At 48.3% G+C, this 21306-nt stretch overlaps 3 protein-coding genes across 14 annotated transcripts in view; 1 reads left to right on the top strand and 2 right to left on the bottom strand.

Moving 5' to 3' along the window:
* Positions 1 to 1052: 1052 nt before the first annotated feature.
* On the top strand, positions 1053 to 7347 carry Cyren (cell cycle regulator of NHEJ). 4 transcript variants are annotated; one of them, NM_001135611.1, is made up of 4 exons: positions 1053 to 1218; positions 2347 to 2579; positions 3506 to 3581; positions 4423 to 7347. In NM_001135611.1, the coding sequence occupies exons 2-4, from the start codon at positions 2434 to 2436 to the stop codon at positions 4672 to 4674; spliced, it is 474 nt and encodes a 157-aa protein (NP_001129083.1). In that variant the 5' UTR covers positions 1053 to 1218; positions 2347 to 2433; the 3' UTR covers positions 4675 to 7347. The 4 variants fall into 4 exon arrangements, with proteins under 4 accessions (NP_001129083.1, NP_001334030.1, NP_954596.1 ...); NM_001347101.1 differs by having other exon boundaries at positions 3506 to 3662; NM_199145.2 differs by having other exon boundaries at positions 1053 to 1543.
* Tmem140 (transmembrane protein 140) lies at positions 4172 to 15972 on the bottom strand. 3 transcript variants are annotated; one of them, NM_001368365.1, is made up of 3 exons: positions 15778 to 15972; positions 10296 to 10603; positions 4172 to 6590 (listed from the first exon to the last, which is right to left on the bottom strand). In NM_001368365.1, exon 3 carries the CDS (start codon positions 6565 to 6567, stop codon positions 6010 to 6012), a length of 558 nt encoding a protein of 185 aa, NP_001355294.1. In that variant the 5' UTR covers positions 6568 to 6590; positions 10296 to 10603; positions 15778 to 15972; the 3' UTR covers positions 4172 to 6009. The 3 variants fall into 3 exon arrangements, with proteins under 3 accessions (NP_001355294.1, NP_932103.1, XP_006506604.1); XM_006506541.2 differs by lacking the exon at positions 15778 to 15972 and adding an exon at positions 12049 to 12147 and having other exon boundaries at positions 5250 to 6590; NM_197986.3 differs by lacking the exon at positions 10296 to 10603.
* Positions 15973 to 18178: 2206 nt separating this feature from the next.
* The window catches only part of Agbl3 (ATP/GTP binding protein-like 3), an 80508-nt gene continuing 77380 nt past the window's right edge, over positions 18179 to 21306 (bottom strand). For 4 of the 7 annotated variants that reach the window (XR_377500.4, XM_006506731.4, XM_030255658.1 and 1 more), the window contains one exon: positions 18179 to 21306. This exon is cut by the window's right edge and continues 332 nt beyond it. Coding sequence is in view for 6 of the 7 variants with exons in the window: in XM_006506731.4 (XP_006506794.1) it covers positions 21215 to 21306 (92 nt within the window). In the remaining variant the exon portion in view is untranslated. The other 3 variants (NM_001289656.1, NM_178630.4, NM_001289657.1) reach the window with 1 other exon arrangement.

Raw genomic sequence — 21306 nt, 5'->3', positions numbered from 1 at the left:
TATAGCCAATAAATTTATCTGCCAATTTAAAAATAATAAAACCCATGTGGACTCCAGCACAGGCAAGTCTCCTAGCTTGGTCTTTCCCTCCTGCTGCTGGGGTCTTTGCTGACAACAGGCTCTGTATGCAGCCACACAGGTCTTTAGCCTTATTTGCTGGGTGGCCATGGAGAAGTTTTAAGAGATGTGCAGGGTCGGGAGAGTTATTAAGAATCAAAGGAATCCAAGAATGGAAGGATGCCCTCTCACCCAGCATTAGGCTTGCTTGGCTCACATCAGATGAGGTAGAGGGCCCGCCCTATTTACAGTCAATGAATGCTACTTTCTTGACAGCTAGGGGCTGCCCTCCCAGAAAGGTGGCAGCCTGGCCTGGTTCAAGAGCAGCTAAAATGACTCTAGGGGTCATCTGTGGGATTGGAAGCCATTGGTTTATCCCATTAAGAGTTGGGGCCTTTAATTTCCTGGTCCGAGCTATCAGTTTAGGATTGAGGATTAGCATTAGGGAAAGGCTATGGAGAAACCGTGCTCAATAGGGGAGCTGTGGGTGCCCCAGTCCAGAGTGCGGTGTTGACCTGCTGTTGTAAATCGAACTTGGTCACTCTTGATTTCTCCGTTTGGGGGCAGACAGAATCAGATCTGAGGTTTCCTTTGCTCCAGCGCTCCAGAGAAGAACCTCCCCTGTGAGGGCCTCCTACTGTGTTTTTTTCAGTCGTCTTCCTTGGCTTTTTCCCCAACCACCCAGGTTGCCTTAAAATCATGCATGCGTTTAGCTGAAAGATTCCGGACACCTGGGAGCTAGCTTGGCGCCTCCTCCACTTCTGCAGAGGGAACCTTTCTTTGCTTCCCCTAGTTACTGACTCTGGCCGCTAAGAACCAACGGCTGCGCCTCCGTCACAACAGCTGACAGAAACAGGAGCCTGCGGATGTGACCCGCGGTCTGCAGGGGGCACCCGGGGCCCTAGCGGCCAGCCAGCGCCCGGGTCCGGAGCGCGCACGCCGGGAGCGCGCAGGAGCCGGAAGGGGCGGGCGGTGGGATGCGTGCGCGTCTCGCAGTTCTGAATCCCCGGAACCCACGGGAAGGACCGCAGCGCTGCCCTCCCCTCTTGCCCACGGTTCCATCCTGTCCCCAGGCCCCCGGCTCTGCGCCCTCTGCGGTAGGGAGGGAGTGGCGCGGCCAGCTCCGCGCTAGTGCAGCGACGTCCCGCGTGTGCCTTCTGGGTGAGATTTTCCAGGGACCCAACGGGCCCGACCCGATCAGCGCTGAGCTCCAGAAACCTTGCGGCGGGCAGGACCTGGCTGCTGGCTCGATGGTCGATATCCAGCTTTCTACGACTTTGTGCACGCTAATTCTTAACCACGTCTGTTTCTCGTCTATAAAATGGACATGATACACATGTACTGCCGGGTCTGACTCATTTCTGTACACTGTCACTCACTGGATGGTATTCCTCTTAATCGACTTCTGTTCTGTGGCTGGACAAGTTGTTTGGTTTAAATGAAGTTATAAACAGTCATTCTGGATGAGCCAAAATTGTCTACTGGTGTATGTTGGGGGCAGGGGGAGCACTGCCCATTGAAATGTGTGAATTAGAAAGCCTGGGGGATTTAGTAATTGATATGTTTTGTAAAATGTGGTATGGGAGGGAGGGAGGGGGTGCCTTAAGCGGGCCCAAGCTGAACCCCCTCCTACTCCCAGGTATCAGCCATATGATGGGTCTAGTATAAAAAGAAGTTTATTTGGGGACATGAGAAGGGGGGTTGAGAAGGGAGTAGAGGCAGAGAAAGAGGGGACAGAGAGGGACAGAAAGAGAGAGAGGGACAGAAAGAGAGAAAGGGAACAAAGAAGAGGGAACATGTGGAGAGAGAAGTGGGGAGGGGGGTTCAGAGAGCATGAGAGAGGCCAGATAGTCCTTTTATAGCAAGCCAGGTTTGTACCTGGCTGTTGCTAGGTAGTTGAGTGGAGCCTAGAAGGAACGTTAGCATGCTAACAGTAACCAAATCACAGTAGAGGTGAGAAGTTTGTGACATAGATGGAGATGGACGATTGGGCCAGAATCCCCTTTCTTCCTTCCTTTGGGCTGTAGAAATGACAGGAAAGCATTTCTTGTTGCTGCAACTGCCTGTGTGGGGCACAGAGCAGGGGAGGGGCTACAGATATCTGTCTGCAGGCCCCATGTCCTATCTGCTGCTAGTCCTCCATGTGACACAGTGTACATGGCTTGGCCTTCTGGGCTCTGCTCACCTCTGGGTCACCTCAGGTCTGCCCTACACTGACTAGTAATTACTGCTGGTAAGTTGGAAGAGCGTTGACTTACTAGAATCTACTGACTTGGTTCCTCCTTGTAGGCATTGAAGATCGGCACCCACTGGGGTCAGATGAGCCTGGTGTGACAAGAGAGTGTGAGTTTTGGTCCTGTTCTAGAGAAGCAAGCCATGGAAACCCTAAAATCCAAGACCAAAACGAGGGTCCTCCCCTCTTGGATGACAGCCCCTGTGGATGAGAGAAAGGTTGTATCAGTGAAGACAGCCACAAGGAAGCAGACAGCCGCCTGGGCCCAGAGAGTGGGGGCAGCAACAAGGTAGCTAGCTGGCCTGTCTGTCAGAGTGGGCGGGGCAATGAAATCCGTCCTTCCAGCAGAGCCCATCGCTCTCAGCTTGCCCCTCACAGAGAAGCACCACCACGTGAGTGTGTGCTGGTGAGCTCTGTCCTGCCGTCTAGCTGTTGATGCAGGCAGTGAGCTCTGCCTACAAACCATGCCTACACCCCAGGAACCAGTTGTTCAAAGTGCTTATCTCTTCTTCATTGGTGACAAAAGCAAGATCAATGGATCTGAAGTCTAGTCACCTGAGTGGTGCCTGTCTTTCCTGTACACAGGGCTTTTCAGTCAGTCAGTCAAGAAATCTGACATTGCAGAAGTGACGGGTGAATGCTGGTAGTCAGGGCGGGGAGAGCTTATCAAGTAGGAGGGAGGGAGCAGCCATTCTCTCAGAAACAGGGGCAGGAGGCTTTCAGGGCCACACTTGCTGGCTCTTTCCTGTTCCTTACGTAGTTGTCACAGCCCCAGTCACATTCATGTACAAACTGGGCTCTGGCCTGATGGCCTGTACTGGCTATGTCCTCTGTTTGCTTTTGAGACAGTGTCTCTCTCTGTAGCCTAGGCTAGCCTGGAACTTACTATTTAGGTCAGACTGGCCTGGAACTCACAGAGTTCCACCTGCCTCTGCCTCCCCAGTGCTGGGATTACTGTGTGCCACCACACTCAGCCGTCCACTGTGTGTTTCAAGGAGTAACAGTGGGAAGCCAGCCACTATCCCCACTCCCAGTTCTGTGTGAGGGAGTCCACGAAGGGAGGGTAGTCCTGTGCCCTGCCCCTGGACCACTAGGCTGAGGAAACTCTACAGCTCAGAGAATCAGTAACTCCCCCCCCCCCCCGGGGGTGCTTCCATTTCCTTCCTCCTTGTGAGTCCCTCTGCCCTCAGCTGTGGCTCTGCGTCTCTGTTTCAGAGCCCCAGCCACGGAGACCGTGTACTGCATGAATGAAGCTGAAATGGTAGACGTGGCACTGGGGATCCTGATTGAGGTAACATCTGTCCTGTCTCTTGTGTCTCCTATGCCTGGCGATTCCTCATGGGTAGGAACGAGCACAGGTCCCCCGCTCCTGGTAAGAGAGATGCTCTCAGGCTGCCTCAGGTCTCACGTCTTCTTCTTGCTTCCTCTTCTCAGCCAGGTTTCCCTCAGCCGCTTGCGTGTCGTGTGTCACGTGGGGTGAGCCTTTGAGACTAGCTGCACGGTTGGGATGTGGGTGTGAGGGGGAGCAGTCACTGTGGGGGAACCATACTGACGTGTATGTGAGGGGCACAGTGTTCACTTGAGTTTTTGGGAAGGCTACCAGTTGGGTAAGAGGACTCCTTTCCAGTGTGCCTGTCCTTAGCAGAAGGCTGTGGACGTTTCCTGGCTTCCTGAAGGCCTGAGAGCAGCTCTCCCATGTCATTGCATAGTTCTCGTGTTTTCCGTGTGCTTTAAAGCAGTGTATCGTCTTCCCAGTGCTCATGGTCACCCAGTCTGCACTGATCTGGGATACTGCTATCCCCAGGAAATCAAGGCTCTGTGGCCTGGGCTCCTGGTGTTCTCATGCCTCACCTTTCCAGCCATGTTTTTTTTTTTTTAGTTCGATCCTTTCTCCTTCTACTCTGCTGTTCCTCATATGTAGATCCCTGCATCTGTCCCTAGTGGGTCCTGATCCTGAGGTGTGGGGTGGAGAAAGCTTGGGTGCCCATGAGGTGGATGGGAGCATGTCCCAACTTGGTCGTGTGCCGTGCTGGCTTTTCGGTTGGCTCAGGGTACATCCATAGCACTGTCAAACTCGTGCCTTGGAGAAAGGAGCCCTTTGTGCCGAGACAGCTGTTTCTTCTGCTCTGCAGGGCCGCAAACAGGAAAAGCCCTGGGAACAGCGGTCTCTGGAGGCCACTGATAAGCTGCAGCTCTCCCCTCCCTGTTCCTCGTCCCCCGGGAGCAGCAGTGAGGAAGAAGACAGCAGGATCAGCTCTCTTGCTCCAGGCCTCAGCCCTCCCCGGGGACCAGAAGCTTCGGACTCTCCCTGTAGCAGAAGCCCGGAGGAGGAGAAGGAGGAGGAAGACGCGTTGAAGTACGTCAGGGAAATATTTTTCAGTTAGTATGAATTGTTCACTGCTTCAGCTGAGAGCTGTGGGTGCTGCCCACCCCTACTGGCCCCTGCCACCCACGAAAACCAGGCTTTGCTCCCAACTTCCAGTCCCAGGAGGTTGTCAGTTTGGGTGGGACTTTTTCTGTAGCAGGATGCAGAAACGCATCCTGTTACAGACTTTCCCTGCTCCACCCTCGGGCCCTGAGGGATGGCAATCCCAGCCCCGAGTTTCATTCACAGTAAAAGTGAGGTCTTGGGCCTACTTGCCAGATGCAAAGGAAAATAGAGCTGCCGAGAACATGGGTATTCTAGACAGGCAGCCAGATCTCGACTTAAAGAGACCTATGAACAGTCTCCCTCACGACACAGTCCAGCAGTAAGCTTCCACCCTCCCAACCAAACAGGCTGGCAACTGCCCACAGTTCCCTGCCAGTCTAGGAGCCTCCTGCTCCTAGACTGTGAGGCTGGTGAGCCACACAGGCCCTGTCTACCACCAGTCACCTCTCTTCCTCCTGGGGCCTCCACCTTGACCCCTGTAAGGGAGAGTGGGACACGGGTCGCTGAGGACAAAAGATCACACCAGAGTCCAGGTTTCTTTATATTCACTTTGGCTTTTGATGAGCACAGAATGAAGAACTCATTGCCACGTAGGTTTTCTGATATACAGGCACTGAACAAAATATATACTGATGCCGCGATGCATAATAAAGACCATGCCTTCTGCCTTTCCAGTTCTGGGTAAGGTGAGGGGACACGGTGTGTGTTTGTGACGACTATTCAATCCTGTTCACCTTCCAGGAGTTGACACATTTTGCGTCTGCATCCCTGGGTCACGAGGATGGCTTAACAGCTGATTCCTGTTTGCTGTCAGGTCCAGGGACCCCTTCAGGGGACCCTAAAAAGCCAGTGAGGCTTCTCTTTGTGCTGACAGGACTCGGTGTTAAAGCAGGTTGCTTGTTTGTTTGTTTTTTGTTTTTCCCCTAATCATCCCATTTGTTGCCATAACCATCACAGAGTTCTAGTTTGACACTTTGCCAAGATAGCTTGGAAGTTTGGCCTCTGACAGACTCCCACCTGCCTGGGACTATAGGAATCCCTGTGCTAATGAGCTACATGGTACCCTAAGAAACTGCAGGTACCCCAGCCCTCCAAGCCGCCTCTGGGTTCCTTGACACCACAGCCCGTCTGCACAGTGAGTGGTCCCCTCTGCTGTGCTGGAGATCAACATTAGCTATGACACAGGGTGACTGAGAAGAACTACTCAGCACAGGTCCTCTGGCACCTTCTTGGAGCACAGTTGGAACCGAACCCTTGCAATCCCATAATAAGCCTTTGTAAGACCGGACTAACAGTTCTCCCACTGGTTCTTGTCCTCCTTATCCCGTGGCGGGAACCTAACCGTGGCCACAAGCAAGAAGATGAGTAACAGCTGGGCTAGGCATAGAGCTGGCAAGGCAGGCCCCAGGAAGGAGAGCCTGAGCCACTTCCACACGAAGGAGAGGAAGAGGCTTAGTCCTCCGGCCAACAGAATGGAGGATGCCGCCAGGAAGCACACGGCCAGCCGCCACTCTCCCTCATCTCTGTTGTACTGGGCAAGGAGGAGAGGCAGAGGGACGAACACTGTGAGGACCAGGGCTCCATACACACCGAGCCTGGCCAGGGCTAGTCCAACCTGAGGAATGCCCAGCACGTCCAGCTCGGGAAAGTTGTAACATGCTAGGGAGCCCATGTCCTCCTTCCACAGACAGAAGTTGTAGAAGCCGATTCTCAGGCTAGGTAGGTCAGCGAGGTTGCCAGCCTTCCAGAGGAGAGCGTAGAACATCAGGCACAGGGCCGCGGCCAAGAGGATCATGATGCCCACGAAGGGCAGGTGGTTGTTCCGCCACAGCCTGGAGAAGGCCATATCTTCTGCTGTTGCAGGGAGACCTGGAAAAGGTCACAGCAGTGAATATCTAGCCCTTTCCTTGTGTTTACAAGTTCCCATTCTTTCTGTCCTCATGAAGATAGGAGGTCCCAAGTCACAGCCAGGTCCCAGTCACAGTGGTCCACTGCTTTGAGGTTAGAAGGAACTGGGCAGCTGTGGAAACCTGAAGTATCCTGAGCCGCAGCCCTCAGGTAAAGGGCTTTCCCGCAGCATGGATATCACAGGCTGTTGGGGGCTCTCTGAGAGTGTCTCAGGTCCTCATAAAGGTGGGTTTGCAGGTGTGAGGGTGAAGGGCAAGCCTCACGGTTAGTTGGGACGGCAGCTTGAGGTAGGTGCGCGAGGCTTGACTGAGCCTAAGCTCAGTTGCTGCTGACAACCACTTAGATGACTGCAGAACTACCCAGCTAGGCTACATGACAGTCAGCCCAGTGTCTGCAGGCTGGGTGTGCGTGGTCAGCAAAGCTCTATGGCTCAGTTGGTTGGATGTGAGCCTGAGTGAAGGATCAGTGGCCTGTGCCTCCTTCCCCGTTTAGGGAACTGAACCTCTCCTTGGGTGAAATCACACTATTGTATGATGTTGCTTTTAAAACATGTCTGTCTGTCCCCTCCTCCCATAACAACAGTAATCTATTAGTCTAGGAAATTCTGGAAACTTTTTAAAAGAAAAAAATTAAAATAACCCTTTATCCTACCACCATAGTAAAACCACTGTTCATATTTCACAGACATTTCCCCTATGTGATTATATGTCTTTAAAGCACAGTGTTTTTCACTGACTGTTGTGGGCATTTTTTCATAGCTGTTGAGATATATTTTCAAACATGATTAATGGCTACATAATATCTAATCCATAGGCCGACTATGTATTGCCAGATGGACCTACAGATGTCAAGCCCTCTCTTTAAGTGTATATCAAAGAGCCTATTTTACCACACTCTCATTACTTAGAAAAATCTTTTCATTACATTTTTATTCAGAAGGACTTTTCCCAATTGCCTCAAAAATAGTAGTCTGCACACTGCCCTTTTCTATGTGCATTTCCCACTAAGGAATAAAAGAAAAGACAAACAGCAGGGGTGACGAGGAATGCAGAGCTGGGAACCTTGTGAGACCCAAGCACCAAGGCCCACATACCAAGTCCCAGGGGCTAATCCACAGAGCTGGGTGCGGCCCAGCATTGGTGGCTCCGGGGAAGGACCCACAGACCCTGTGGATCTCAGGGGACTCCTTGGGGAAATGGCTCCTCGCACACGGTGCAGTACAGTCTCTGTGTATCACGTTTGTTTTACAGGAACCAAAAGGAATTAAGAGAGAAAGAATGTTTGCCAGCCTTAAAGAGGTGGGGTAGGGGCGAGTGGGAGGAGGGGGCATCCTTTTCAAGTATTACACAACAGGGATTCATTGGTTGGCTTTAGCAGCCACCTGGCAGTAGACAAGTAAGGTTAGAACATTGAGGTCTGAATCTACATTGCCTCTACCCAGCATCGAGCGGTGCCTGGTTCTCATTGTAGCTTCCCTCCAGTGGAGCCCAGAGGCCTTGTTTGAATGTACTAGGAATTCTTGAAGCAGTGATGCTTGTTCCAGAGGGATTTGCCAAGACTAAAAGGCAGCTCTTGTCTGTATGCCACTAGGTTCGAAGGATGAAATAATTAATCCATGCAGCCGTGGTATGGAAAAATTCCCAGCATATTTTAAATGGTTTTGGTCATTTGGAAATTTTTTTGCCAAGTCTATATGTGTATTTTAAGAGGGGTTAGATATTTAAGGATATGGGGTGCGTTTCTGGGTGGGGAACTCCTGTTCACCCAGTGGTGCTGTAGGAAATAACCGGTGCACAGCCTGCATTCCCAAGAAACAACCAGGATTCGAACTGGGAGCCTCCTGTTTGGATCGTGTGTGTTTAGGTTAAACAGTACCACGCTTGAAGCTCGGTCAGGCAGTGAACTTGGCTTCTCAGAGGAGGCCAGGGCCACCTCAGCACAGCTCCTGCCAGGACCCCTTGTTTGTGGCTTCATTTTTCTCCCAACTGATTTTTTTAGAGGTTTTGGTGGGTTATTTTGTTTTGCCCTGTTCTGAAATAAGAGTCTCTCTATGTAGCCCAAGTTGTCCTCAAACCTTAAGATCCTCTTGCCCCGTCTTCTGAAATGCTGATTACGGGCATGTACCGCCATGCCTGACTTCCCAAAAGTTTGCCGTGGAGAGCAGAGCAATGGAAAACAGGAGGGGAAGGAACCCAGGCCCGGGCATGTGCAGAAGGCCTGCCCTGGCTTTGCTCTGCCTTGGGGCAGGCAGAGTTCAGCCCTTGCTCCTGTGCCTGGCTCTCTAGCATCTGGTCTGTCCTAGAACTTGAGTTTTACTGGGACTCAGGTCTCTTTGTCCTCTGCCCTTACTTTCTTGTGGTCAAGCTTTTCTGCCCAGGCTGTGCCCACGCTCAGCCTCTCTCCAGCTGCCTCAGGAAGGCTGGAAGCTGGAATAGATACCGGGATGCAGTGTTCCTGAGGGACAGTCTTCATCTGTCCCATCCTCAGAAGGATGAACGCTTTGTGGAATGAACGAATGCAGATGCCCTCTGGTAACCTTAGGCATACACCGTGAGAGGCAGCACATTCTGAGGGGCTCTGTCCATGGCTTGCATTTTACCCCCAGTGTTGGGGCGTCCGTTAGACTTTATACTGGAAACCCAGAGTTCTGAGGCTGGTGACTAGCCCTTCTTTCTCCACTTCCTTGTCACGGTGCCTATATACTTGGTTGAAAACCTGATGACACTCTCTTAGCTGTCCCGGCAAGTCTACCTCGTCCTGGTTTTTCTAACAGCCCTGGCAATCACACTGTCAGCACAAAGGACCCCAGTTTCCTGTAATGATAAGCCTCATACTTCCTTCAAAGAGCAAGAGGCTCTCGAGACTGCTGAGTCACCGTGGGCACTTTTAGATGAACTTCTTCTTCCTGTTTGTAAGAAAGCAATGCATCCTGGTTTCAGAAAACTATCCAAACATGTCAGAGTGTGGAGAAAGATTAAAAAAATCATCTGTAACTGCTGGTCAGAGTGACCAGTGAGCGCATCTTCTCGAATGCTCTGCAGTTAGGGTCGCGTCCATTCACGAGTGTATCTCCCATATGTCATTATAGCGTGCATGTTTATATCTTGGCAATTGCTTCCTGTCACCTTTAAGGGCTTCCTGGAGCTGTTAGGGCTAATAGGTTTTTATAAATGATTCTTTACATTTCATAATCTTATGAATAATGCTATGTGAAATGCTTGTGAATACATTCATCTTTATAGCAGCTTAACAATAAAAAACAAACAACCTTGTTTTATGTTCTGTGTGTGTGCCCATAGCACAGGTGTGGGGCAGAGGGCCGCTGGCAGGAGTCTGTTCTCTCCTCCCACAGTGATGTGGGTTTCCAGACCTGGCGACTATCTCCATTATCTCGTTACTCACCCAAGCCATCACCAGGCTTGAGCTTAACTCGTAAATTCCACTTTAGCGATGAGGTCACTACACTGCCCAGGCTGGTCTTGAGCTATGGCCTCCTGAATAACTGGGGCGTGGGTATGCGCTGCCTGCTGGCAAATGCCTATCTGACCCCGACCTCTCAAGTGTCGCCTGTTCTTGAGTCACCTCATCTTGGATATTGATGAGCCGCTGCTATTCAACGCTCCCTTCAGAGACAGTAAGGTTCAGCCTCTTCAAGTGTTTACTGACCGTTTGTATCTCTTTGGTGGAGTCTCTTTGCTTTTGAAAGACAACGTTTTGAACTCGCGCAAGGCCCTGGGTTTGCTCCCAAAGCTACGGAAAAGGAACCATCTGGAGTTTTAGCTTCCCTGTCCTGTGAATGCTCTGGAGGGCAGAGGCCCCCAGGCTTGTCCCTGGGCCACAGTAAAGCAGAGACTCCCTGCTGCACCAGTCCCCAGCTGGAACTCCGAGCTGAGCTTCCAGTTCATGTGAGTTTGAGGGCCACGGCATGAGAACGACCCAAGAATTCGGTGATTGAAGTCTGCTTGATTTCCTAGCTGTGGAAAGAGGAAGGCCAGTCTGAGTTTGGGGTTTGCTTGCTTGCTGTTTAAGCATTTCTAGAATTATCCTAGTGGAGAATGGGCTAGTGATCCAACGGGCCATGGCCACGAAATCATTTCACTCCGAATTATAGTTATGTTCTTGTCAGGATCATTTTAAAAGTGAAACCGAGAGAGACCTCAGATCCCTGACCACTGTTTTAACAGCCTTAAGGGTTGGTAACTCAGTGTCTCCAGCGGGAGAAGCTGCGAGTGAAGCAGAGAACCTCCGCACAGCGCAGCCTTGTATCTGCAGCCCTGGCTCTAAGACGACTACCTCCCCCCCACCCCGCCCACCCCCCCCCCCCACCCCCCGTGAGGAACACTGGACAAGCATGGAAAGGCAGGGAGGCTGTTGCTTTTGACACTTGCTCCGAGTTCAAGATTCTGAGTGAAACTGCAGACTGCTCACAGTACCTGATGCTCCCTGTCACAGGGAAGGTTCGTAGCACCAACCTCCATAACTTAGCTTATTAAACCTGACAGTTGTCTCCTTCAATGCAAAACTGGTGATTATCTAAACATCAAGGGCTCCCCTAAGCATACACTTATTTATAACTTCTAGTCTGTCACTGCCCTCATCACGATTCAGCTAGCACGGTCGGTATTTGAGAATCCTTGAGTTCCCCTTTCTCTTCTTTGTCTCACATGGAAACAACCTGCAGTGTCTGGTAGTTTCACAGGTCCTTCCCCAGTGTCTTGTGGGATTCAGGTCTAGATTTCAGAGGGCAGGGCTAACTAGCTCCCGAGACACACCAGCCTGTCACCTCTTGTGTTCTAATGACGTCCCCATGAACTTTGTCTTCTCTACCTCGGCTAGCCCCACAGAACAAACCTATGCTTTGTTGTTGTTGTTTCTATACTATGCAGAGGATTGAAGTTCCTCCACAGAAAGTCCCCACAGCCGGTGTTCCCTCTCCAGAAACACACCTAGATGGCTAACATCTGATTCCTTCATTGGCAAGCCTCTGCCTGGCAGGCGTTCGTGGGCCGTGAGCGAGTTCCCAAGTAGGGTGAGGATCCGCTGCTACTCCGGAGCTCTTGTCTCTTGGGTGACATTAAAAATGCTCCGGCCTTCTTTTTGTTTCTTTAGCAGACGACCCCTCCAATTGTCACTACACACCCTGCCTCAGACTTCCAGTCCTCTTGCTGTCTCCTCCTCAGTCGCCACAGTGGCCTCCCTGGTATTTTCTGGAAACCTAAGACAAGCTGAAGACTCCTGCCATTGTTTCCAACCCACTCCCCTTTCAGGTCTCTGCTCAAATGACTGCCTGGGATTAGACTCACCTTCCTTGCTTACCACTGGGGAAACTGCAATGCCCTTCTCTTCCGTGAGCCCTGCCTGGCATCTCATCCCTGCTCATCAGCACGTCTGACTGTCTGACAGAAGGCACTCCGCTTACCCCATCCTCCAGGCGTCTGGACCTCCAGGGCAACAAAGGCTTTGTCTGTTGTTGAGTTTGCTTTGCTTTCCTTTGTTCTCTGTGTAGACAGATGAGGTCTGACAACAGCCTTGGGCGTGTCAGTCTTTCTTTAGGAATGTGATCCACCTTATTTTTTTGAGACAGGGCCCAGAGATCACCCATTAGGCGAGGCTGGCTGGCCAGTGAGCCCTAGGGCTCCATCTGGCTCTGCCTCCCAAGTGCAGGGGTTACAAGCGCAGGCCAGCGTTCTCAGCTGTTTATGTGGATACTGAATGTCAAACTCAGGTCCTTACAACTGCATGGCAAACACTTTCCCAACTATGTCAGCTCCTTACTTATGTTCAGTTTTCCCTCCTTCCCTCCCCACTTCCCTCCCCCCTCCCTCCCCACCTCGCTCTTGCTCTCTCTCTCTCTCTAACTCTTTCTGTGTATGTATGTATGTATGTATGATCTATCTAAATTTTTTCTGTTCTGTCCTTAATACCCAAGGCTGCTCCTGGCATCTAGAATGCACTCAACAAACATTCCCTGGATGGCAGGCATGGTTGATTGGCTGTCAGTGGCAGCACATGTCACACATCACAGCACACACAACTTCTCATAAGTTCCTTCCTCTTTCTTTTTTTTTTTTTTTTTTCACTTGCTTCACTGTCCTCTGGTTGTTAAAAAAAATTACTCCCACAACACCTGGGTTCAAGTCCCTCTCCTGTCACTACAGTCTCTGGGTCTGCATGGGACTTTGGGAGACAGAGTTGGTATTTCTGTGGTTGAACCAGTTCTGGGCACATGCTAAGTGCACGTGTGTCCTGTGATCATGAGGCTGAGGCAGCGATTTATGGGGAGAAGAGTAAGGTGGAGGCTGAGGGTGGTCGTGTGAGCAGTGAGGGAAGGCAGAACAATAGGCTCTGACAGGCTGCAGGGAGAACAAGTTTGCCCATTTCCTTGTCAGAGAGGCCGCTGGCCTCCTGTAACTGTGTTTAAGATTAGTGTCTGTGGCTTAGGTGTGGCTCTCAGGGAATAGACAGGAAGGAGAATGGGAAATGTGTCGTGCTTCCTTTGGCAGAAACATGAGCCCATGTCCTAGTTTCTCAAGACAGGGCTAGGGCAGTGCTGTGGCCTGGGTGTGGTTAGTAGTGTAGGTGGCCTCTATGGAATGCTGGAATGTTTGCGTTCACCATCAGTCTGCTGTGTAAATAAAAACAGCTTGGCCAGCAGAGATAGGACTGTACCAGGGCACTGTGACAGAAAGCCAGAAGCATGGTCCAGGCTAAGGCGTGGACAGCAAGAGTTGAAGTAACTGTTTAAATGGCTCCTTTAATATTAACTTTGTATTTGTTCCAATGTTTTGCTGCTTATTGGCATTGGGTAACAGATAACCTAGCAAGGAACAAAGGTTACAGAAACTTTGAAGACAAAAAAGCACCCTTAAAGATGAGTCCCACCTCTGTCTCTCTGTATTGGTAGGTCTCCCAGCATGCTTAGAGGCAGCCGACTCCTGGGCTGAGGACCAGGCTTCCCAGGACCTGGTTCTGCTCTTGAGCTCTGCCGCTCTTCCCTGCAGTTCTGAGGAGGGAACTGTGCCATCCCCTTCCCAGGCTAGGATTTCATCTCCTGACCCCACTAATGATGCATTTGGGAGGTCCCTGAGCCAGGAGCCCTGGAGAATCAAAGACACGAGGAACAAACAACATTCCCCTGACCCCGACTTCCCCCGCAGATAAGCTTGTGCTCCACTTGGAAGACATACACTACATAGAGTTTTAAGAAGATAATTTTGAAAAGATTTAGGGAGGATCTAAACAAGGCTAAGTGAGGGGGAGAGAAACCAGCAGGAATAATGGTTCCATATCACAGGGCTGGGGAACAGCCATACACATACTGGAGATACTAGGTTTAAGGCCTAGTTTCCATTAGCTATAGCTAGCTGATGCTAAACTGGCTTGTTATTAACAAGCCAAAAAAAAAAAAAAAAAAAAAAAAAAGCTCTGAACTATTTTAGGACATTATGCCATATGCCAAAATAAATTTCACATGGATTCAAGAATGAACCAATATAAAATAAGATCTAGAAAAAAATAAACTCTGATTTATGAATAAGAAAGTACGTTCTGAACTTAAAAGCACATCAAAACTACAAGGAAAACTATAGATTTAGCTATTTTTTTAAAAAAATGGAAATTTCTGTGCACTAGTAAAAACAATACAGAATTAAAAGTCAATGAGCATGGAGAATATCTGCCAAAAATGTGAGATGATAATACACACAATGTATGGAATGTTCATGCAAACATCAAGAAAAACACTGCGCTGTGTGAAACGGGATTCGGTAATACAAACAATTCACAGAAGAATGAACCTAGCAAGAAAAAAAAGATCTGTGTTTTTCCAGTGCCTCCAAGGTACGCTGGGTAACCTTCTTCTCCCTAAAGACTGTAGCTAGCATCCTCAGTGACACTCCAGATGCCAAGACTGGCTTCCTAACATGGTGACTCTGACTCTAAGGTTTGTGTTTTTGGCCAAATGACCCACTTTTACCGCCTTACCCCTAGGCAGTATCATAGAAAGGATGGAGTACTACAATGTCAGGCATAACGGAGGTCAGTTGTGTGTTAGAATGGAGAAGCAGCTTTTAGGAGCCAATTCAAAAGCACAGGGGTGGTCAAGGCATCCCTAGACAGGTGCACAGGAGAGAGAGGAGGCCATGGGTGGTCAAGGCATCCCTAGACAGATGCACAGGAGAGGAGAGGCCACGGGTGGTCAAGGCATCCCCAGACAGGTGCACAGGAGAGAGGAGAGGTGGAGAAAATCAGTCCTGTGGTGTTTCCCAGTGAAGGCCACATTAAAATGTTCCCAGAATTACGTGCTGTTGGTGAAAAGTGAGATTATAGAGCAAGCCACCATAGCCTTAGTAATTCGATAATGTGGGGACTAAAATAGCAGCTTAGAAAACGGGATGTGTGAGGCCTTGCTCCAGGCGCTGACTCTCAGACCTGCGATTAGGAAGACCCAGAGAGGAGGAAATACTGAAAACACACTTCAGCTGTCTCTGAAAGATTTCCCCCCACCCCCCCGTTTTTTTTTTTTTTTCTTTTCTCTCCTATCCAACAACTTGATTTTACAGATTAAAGAAGTGTAATGGGAGTTATTAATCAGCCAGAAAAGATAAGAAAGGAAAGAAAAGAAAAGAAAAGAAAAGAAAAGGAAAGAAAATAAAAGAAAAAGAAAAAGAAAGACCTGTTTCAAGGGACAATCCCCCCTCCATGAGTTTCCTTTGGGGGCTGATATCAGGTCTTAAAATCTTTTATGTCCTATAATTCTCTTTTGGACAAGAACACAGATCTTTTCTTTGTGTTTTTCAAATCTTGGTATCAGTTTGGCTGTAGTGACATGTTTTTGTCTGCCTGCCTACTTCTGGAGAACAATGTGTCCCAAAGCCACAGGTATTAATGGTACAAGCTTCCTGAACACCAGGCTGCATGCAGCTACCTGTGTGTTTCTAACCATTTACAGAGTTTTTGAGGCAGAGATGCACACAGTGATGCTTACGAGCATGGGGGCAGGACAGAGGTGAAAGGTTATATCACTCTCTGGGGAGAGAGGAGGCCACCGACACCAAGCAAAGCGTCCCCCCTTGGTTTGTTGCTAGAATGTGGAGTCTGGGAACTTAAACACCTCTTATCCCTTGTGGAGTTGTGGGGGTGTACTTACAAAAACCAACGCTGGAGCCCAGGAACACTCATCAAAAGGTGACACAGGAAATCAGCGTCTGTCTGGGGAGTCGATCTTCTCCTGGGCTGCTTTCTAAAGTCAGGCTCCAGAAACCAGGGCAGAGGAGAGAAGCTGCAAGCAGACAGCTCAGAGCTCCTGGGCTCTGCCTGCACTCGCAGGCAGTCGCGTTCAAGTAAACAGCTCTGAACTTTGGTACATTTGTGCTGACTGATGTCACTCTCAGCTGATTTCACTTTCGTTTTTTAACTTGCCTGTGTCTTATGACTTTTCAGAAATGAAGAGTGTAAACAACTTGTTGCTCATGGGAGCACATGACCCACAACTGGCGCACCCTGCCTGAGCCAGGTGAGGGTCCCGATTTTACTGTGCGAAAGTTGATACCAGCTTCCAGACCTCCAGGGCATTGCAACTCTTAGAGAAACACGACCCAGAATCTTTCTAGGGAGGGACCTTAGTTCACATGGCCAAGCTTCCAGCCAGTGTAGCTCCTGGAACCTGGGTCCCCTCTTCTCATTCCTTTGGAAGGCACCTATGCCTTGGACTCTCCTTTCAAAACTCAACCGATGATCTTGACTGTGTCTCTAGATTGGAAACTTTGCCGTTAGCAAAGTTATATCTAACAGTTATAGAGCAACAGAAACACTGTGTTCCCATTTCAAAGTAAAAGAGAAAGAAAGCTTTTAGTCTTGAGATCGCAGGGAGGGGACTCTTGCCTCCCAGGCTCACATGATCTCTGCAGCTTCAGAACTGGGTGAGCTTGGCAAAGACAGTAGACAGCTCCCAATAGCGCTAAACCCTTGGCGGCTTTCTCTACTTTCTACATGACACCCTGTACCTAACTGGGTCTTGGTTCATCCCAGGGGTTCCCTTTGCCGCCATGCTAGGTTAGATTTCTTGTTTCTGGGTCCCAGGCTTTTCTCTTTTCTGCTGTATTCACTTTTGGTAGAATAAATTCCAGGTGATTTACTGAGAAATGAGGGACACCAAAGGTTTTTTGTTTTTGTTTTTGTTTTTTTTTTTAATTTGTCAAACTGATATCTTTATTCTATTCTTAAACTTGTTCAAAGTTGGATAGAGTATAGTGTTTTTCTTTAAACTTAATTTTCCCATGCAACCTGGAGGCCGAGTTCCATGTTGTCTGCCTTTCCCGTTGCTAGGAAGTTCAGAGCTGGTCTCCTTCCCACTGTTGTCCTTTCAGCCTTTTGCCTTTAAAAGAAAGTGCCATTTTAATGAGGTCTTGCAAAGAAAAAAAAAATGAAATATCAACCATTTTGCCATTTTCAACTGGAAGCCTAAGTCCTCCACTCCCACCCCACCCCCTCACCCCCTTTGAGACACCACTTTTGCCCCTGAACTTCCTCACACCCTACCAGACAAATTTACTCGGGGAGAGTCTCCGAGCCCTTTGCTCTGATGTCTGACTTCCTGAGACCCACTATCTGTGCTGTTCCTGTGGAGCTGCACTTAGGGACGCTGTTGCCTCTTTTGAATGACGTGGCTCTTCTTAGAGTACTGCTGGTACTCTAGACAGTAGTCTGATCTCTCAGCTTGATGATTCGCTCCCACGCGCATCTTCTACCTTATGAAGAAGCTGGGCAAAGGTGACTGGTTCCAGTATGTCCAGCCTGTAAGGTTGGGAAGAGTCTTTGTACTGTGGTTGGGCGGAGGAGCCAGCCGGTGACTCTAACCTCCTAGTTGTACGTGATTGGAGCACCTTGCCTCTGCAGCTTGGAGGGGGAGTGAAGGGAGAGAGGGAGTCACGGTGGCATGCCTCCTTGCCATTATTATGAGGACTTAGTACCTTTACTTGAGTGTGTTTTTGCTATGTTTGTTATGTGTGTGAGTGCTCACACACCACACAGACACTGTGGTTGTCAGAGGACAACTTGCAGTTGTTTCTCTCTTTCTGCGTGAGTTCTGGCGATTCACTTCACATAATGAGGCCTGGAGCAGGGCTCCTTTACATCCTCAGCTGCTCACTGGCCCTGAAATATGGAGCAGAATCTTAGCAGGGCTGATGTATTTGAAATGGATTCCAGAATGATGGTGCCTAGGCTTTGAAGTTGCCTTTTGTAAATAGTGGTTGTTCTCTGAGGTTTATGGGGTTGCTCTTCTAAAGGACTCTCAGAGCCTTCCCATAATTCAGACGTGCCTGGAAAACAGAGAAGTCTCATTTGGCTGAGAGTTGCTTAGGTAATGGCTCCTTCAGACAATTCCTAGATCAGATAAGGTTTTGGTATGTGGAAATTGACTAGCTAAAAGTACCTTTTGTGTAACAATAAAGAGCCCTGCCCATCCCCCCTAAAAAAAAAAGTTTGGAGTTTAGTCCTTGGCAATTAAAACAGCATATATCTGAGTGATGAATGAGTCAAAGAAGAAATACAGAAAGAATTTTTATTTATTTCAATCCTGGAGTTAAATGGAAATGTACCATGCAGAACCCCTGGGACACGTTATGAGTGATCCTAAGAGAGAAAAAAATTTACAGCTCTAAGAACCTACACTAAAAAATCAGAAAGACCACAAATCAATGGCTTAATGCATCTCAAGAATTGGGAAAAACAGGAACAAACCAAACTCAAATCCAGCAGATAGGAAAAAAAAATCAGAGCAGAAATGAAAGGAAAAAGAATAATATGTAAAGCAGTAAATGTAATAAGCTATATAATTGGACTTAAAGACAAAAACCATATGATCATCTCAATAGGTCTTACTCATCTCTCTCCCACTGCCTAGTTATACCATTTAAAGTCTTTGCTGGTTAATCTAGTTACTGTAAATTCCTGGAAGATCTGATGGAGGTTTTCAAGAGAAGGGAATGTTTGGGTTTAATCTTCAAGGAGAAGCAGAGGCTTTCCAGATGTACTGCTAGGTTTACATAATAAAGATAAGACAGAACGGCCTATGGAAGCGCTGCATACTTAAACATTTTAAGTTAAAATTATAACGTGAAGAGCAGAGTGTGAAAACGGCCTACATATTTTTTTTTTTTGTCCTCTACATGTTAGGTATTTATAGCAAATAAGACACTAGGGGAGGGGTTATTAGATGGCTCAGTGGGTGTAGGCACTTGGTGCCAAGCCTAAGCACATGAATTCCATCCCTACACCCACATGGTAGGAGGAGAACTGACCCCCACAAATTGTTCTCTGATCTCCACTTGTGTGCCATGGCATATGTGACCCAATAGTGCATGAGCATAATACATCCCCACCCACGGAAAGTAAATGATGCAATAAGAGATTTAGAACAGGATACCTGCAGCCATGGGTTGTCTGTGGGCTATGCTGCTGCCAGGGGCCATATCGATTGATCAGAGTGCTCTGTGCAGCCATCTGAGGCCGTGGTGATATCTGGGTCTGCACTGCTCCTGAGGACCATGTCTGGGTCCATGTTCCTACTGCAGCAGAAGTCTGTGTTGATGTCTGTGGTCTGTGCTGCTACTGGAGATGAGGTCCGTGGCACATGGGGACACTAGAGATTATGTGGATGTGTGTGTTCTGTGCTCCTGCCGACTGTAATGGGCAAGAAAACGACTTTTGCCTTGGTGTTGATGACTGATGACTCACGGAGAGAGAGACCTAGGAGGCTTCTGTAACAACAGCTAACCCTGGCTGCCAATAGTAACAGCCTAGACAGAAAAGTACTGAAGAGAACTATTAAAACTTGTGATACAGATGCTAGAGTATAGCTCGCCACAGCTGATGGGTTCTGGTGTGGGTGTGGGTGGAGAAGGACTCAATTTCCTTTAAAGGGCTGGCCACTGGGAGTTTGATCATGCCCCAGTGAGTATATGGGCAACACAAATTGGACTTGTTAGGTTTTATTGCTTTTGTTCTTTTCTCTTTCTTCTTCTTTTTGGGTGGTGGTGGTGGGAGGCCACAAGGGTGCATGGGCAAACCTGGGAGTACTTGGAAGGGTGTGAGCTCGGGGTTCATGATGTAAAATTCCCAAATAATACAAATATTATGAAAAATTGATATGGGGGAGTAATTTTGAGGGCAAGGAAAACAGAAAAATAATTAAGAGAATATCTCTGCACTCCTCAGTCTTCTGAGGAGCCAGATTGTTACTTTGCTTATACTCACATAGTCAACTCTAGAGTTTGTAGTCTCAAACTTTTATACATTTGAAGTTTTATATAACAAGTGTCAATTTAACAATTTAGATTTCCACCAGGTTTAGGCTTTCCTTGATTGATGAGAATAAGGGTAAAGCTTTTACTTTACCCTGGTGTCAGTTACCAGGGTGAGAATTCCTAGTGAGAATCCTGAAGAGCTGAGAAGCTGGGCGCCTACACTCACTCATTCCTTGAGCTTCTGTAGTCTTATTTGCATGATACTGAAGTGGGACCTAGGGCTTCCCCAACACTAGGCTTGTAGTTCTCTGTCATTGAACTCAATTTCCCTCCTCTTTGTTTAGCCTTTTGGTTAGTGACAAAACTTCATTAGCTTGCTGAGACTGCTTTTGAACTCACATTATAGTCCAGGCAAGCATTGAGCTTGTGATCTTCCTGAGTCAGGCTCCTATGCAGATGGGATTGTAGCTTGCACCCTGGGACTGAGTGCTCACCACCTAAGACAAATGTGCAGGGTTTGTTCCTGAAGTATCTGCTTGAAGAAATGGCTGAAGGTGTGCCTTCACTGGCTCTGGAAGAATCAGGACTTCTAATCGTTTACAACATTGAATTATAAGTGATAAATGACTTTGGAACCATAATATATTTCCATGTCATTTGGTTCTACCTTTTGTGGTCTATGCAAGTGGTGTCTTTTAATATGTGCTATTTTATCACCCAGAGGTACACAAATTAGTGTTGTACTATGTATTCCTAGTCAGGTAATAGGATTTATTATCTTGTTTTTAAGTGTTGCCTAAGCTAGTCTTGAGTCCCTGATCCTTCTGGGATTGCTAGTATATGCCATCATGCCCAGCTATCGAGTGTGTTCAAAGGAACAATTATATGATGATCTTTTAGGGGGAGAAATCTTTTTTTTTCTCCTGCGCTTTCTATTACACCAAATATATAAAAGAAATACAGGAAATGATGGTGGCTGCTGGCTCATCAAAGTGACTAATAAGTAAAATCATCACTAGTGCATGTCTTTCCTTTCTTCAAGTCTGCATTTTGGGGCTTTATATGCATACATACTTTTAGAAGGAATCAAAAGTTTTGAGCTCTTTCCCATGTGGATACAAATTAAATATTTGTGTTTTAAACGTTTCTATATTTTCTCTGGAATTTTAAAACCTCTGAAAGATGTCTCCTCTAAGGAAGTTGGGATTTGTAAAACTCAGTAGTATAGTAGCCACCTATGCATGTGAAGGGGGAGGGGGAAGGTTGGGAGGGAGCTGCTGTTGTTTTTGTTTTTTGTTTTGTTTTTTTTACGAGTTCTTGGAGGCACTTTCAGCCCAGTTAACTGTTCCTGTGAATCTTCAGCTGGAAGGTGAGCAGGCCATCACTCTCACTGGGTTTCTTGCTGGTTTTGGTTAGGTAAGGAATTCTCT

This window comes from Mus musculus, chromosome 6, assembly GCF_000001635.26.
Source record: "Mus musculus strain C57BL/6J chromosome 6, GRCm38.p6 C57BL/6J".
NCBI lineage: Eukaryota > Metazoa > Chordata > Mammalia > Rodentia > Muridae > Mus > Mus musculus.
The sequence above is the reverse complement of the archived record's forward strand: the minus strand, read 5'-3'. Positions and strand labels throughout refer to the sequence as shown.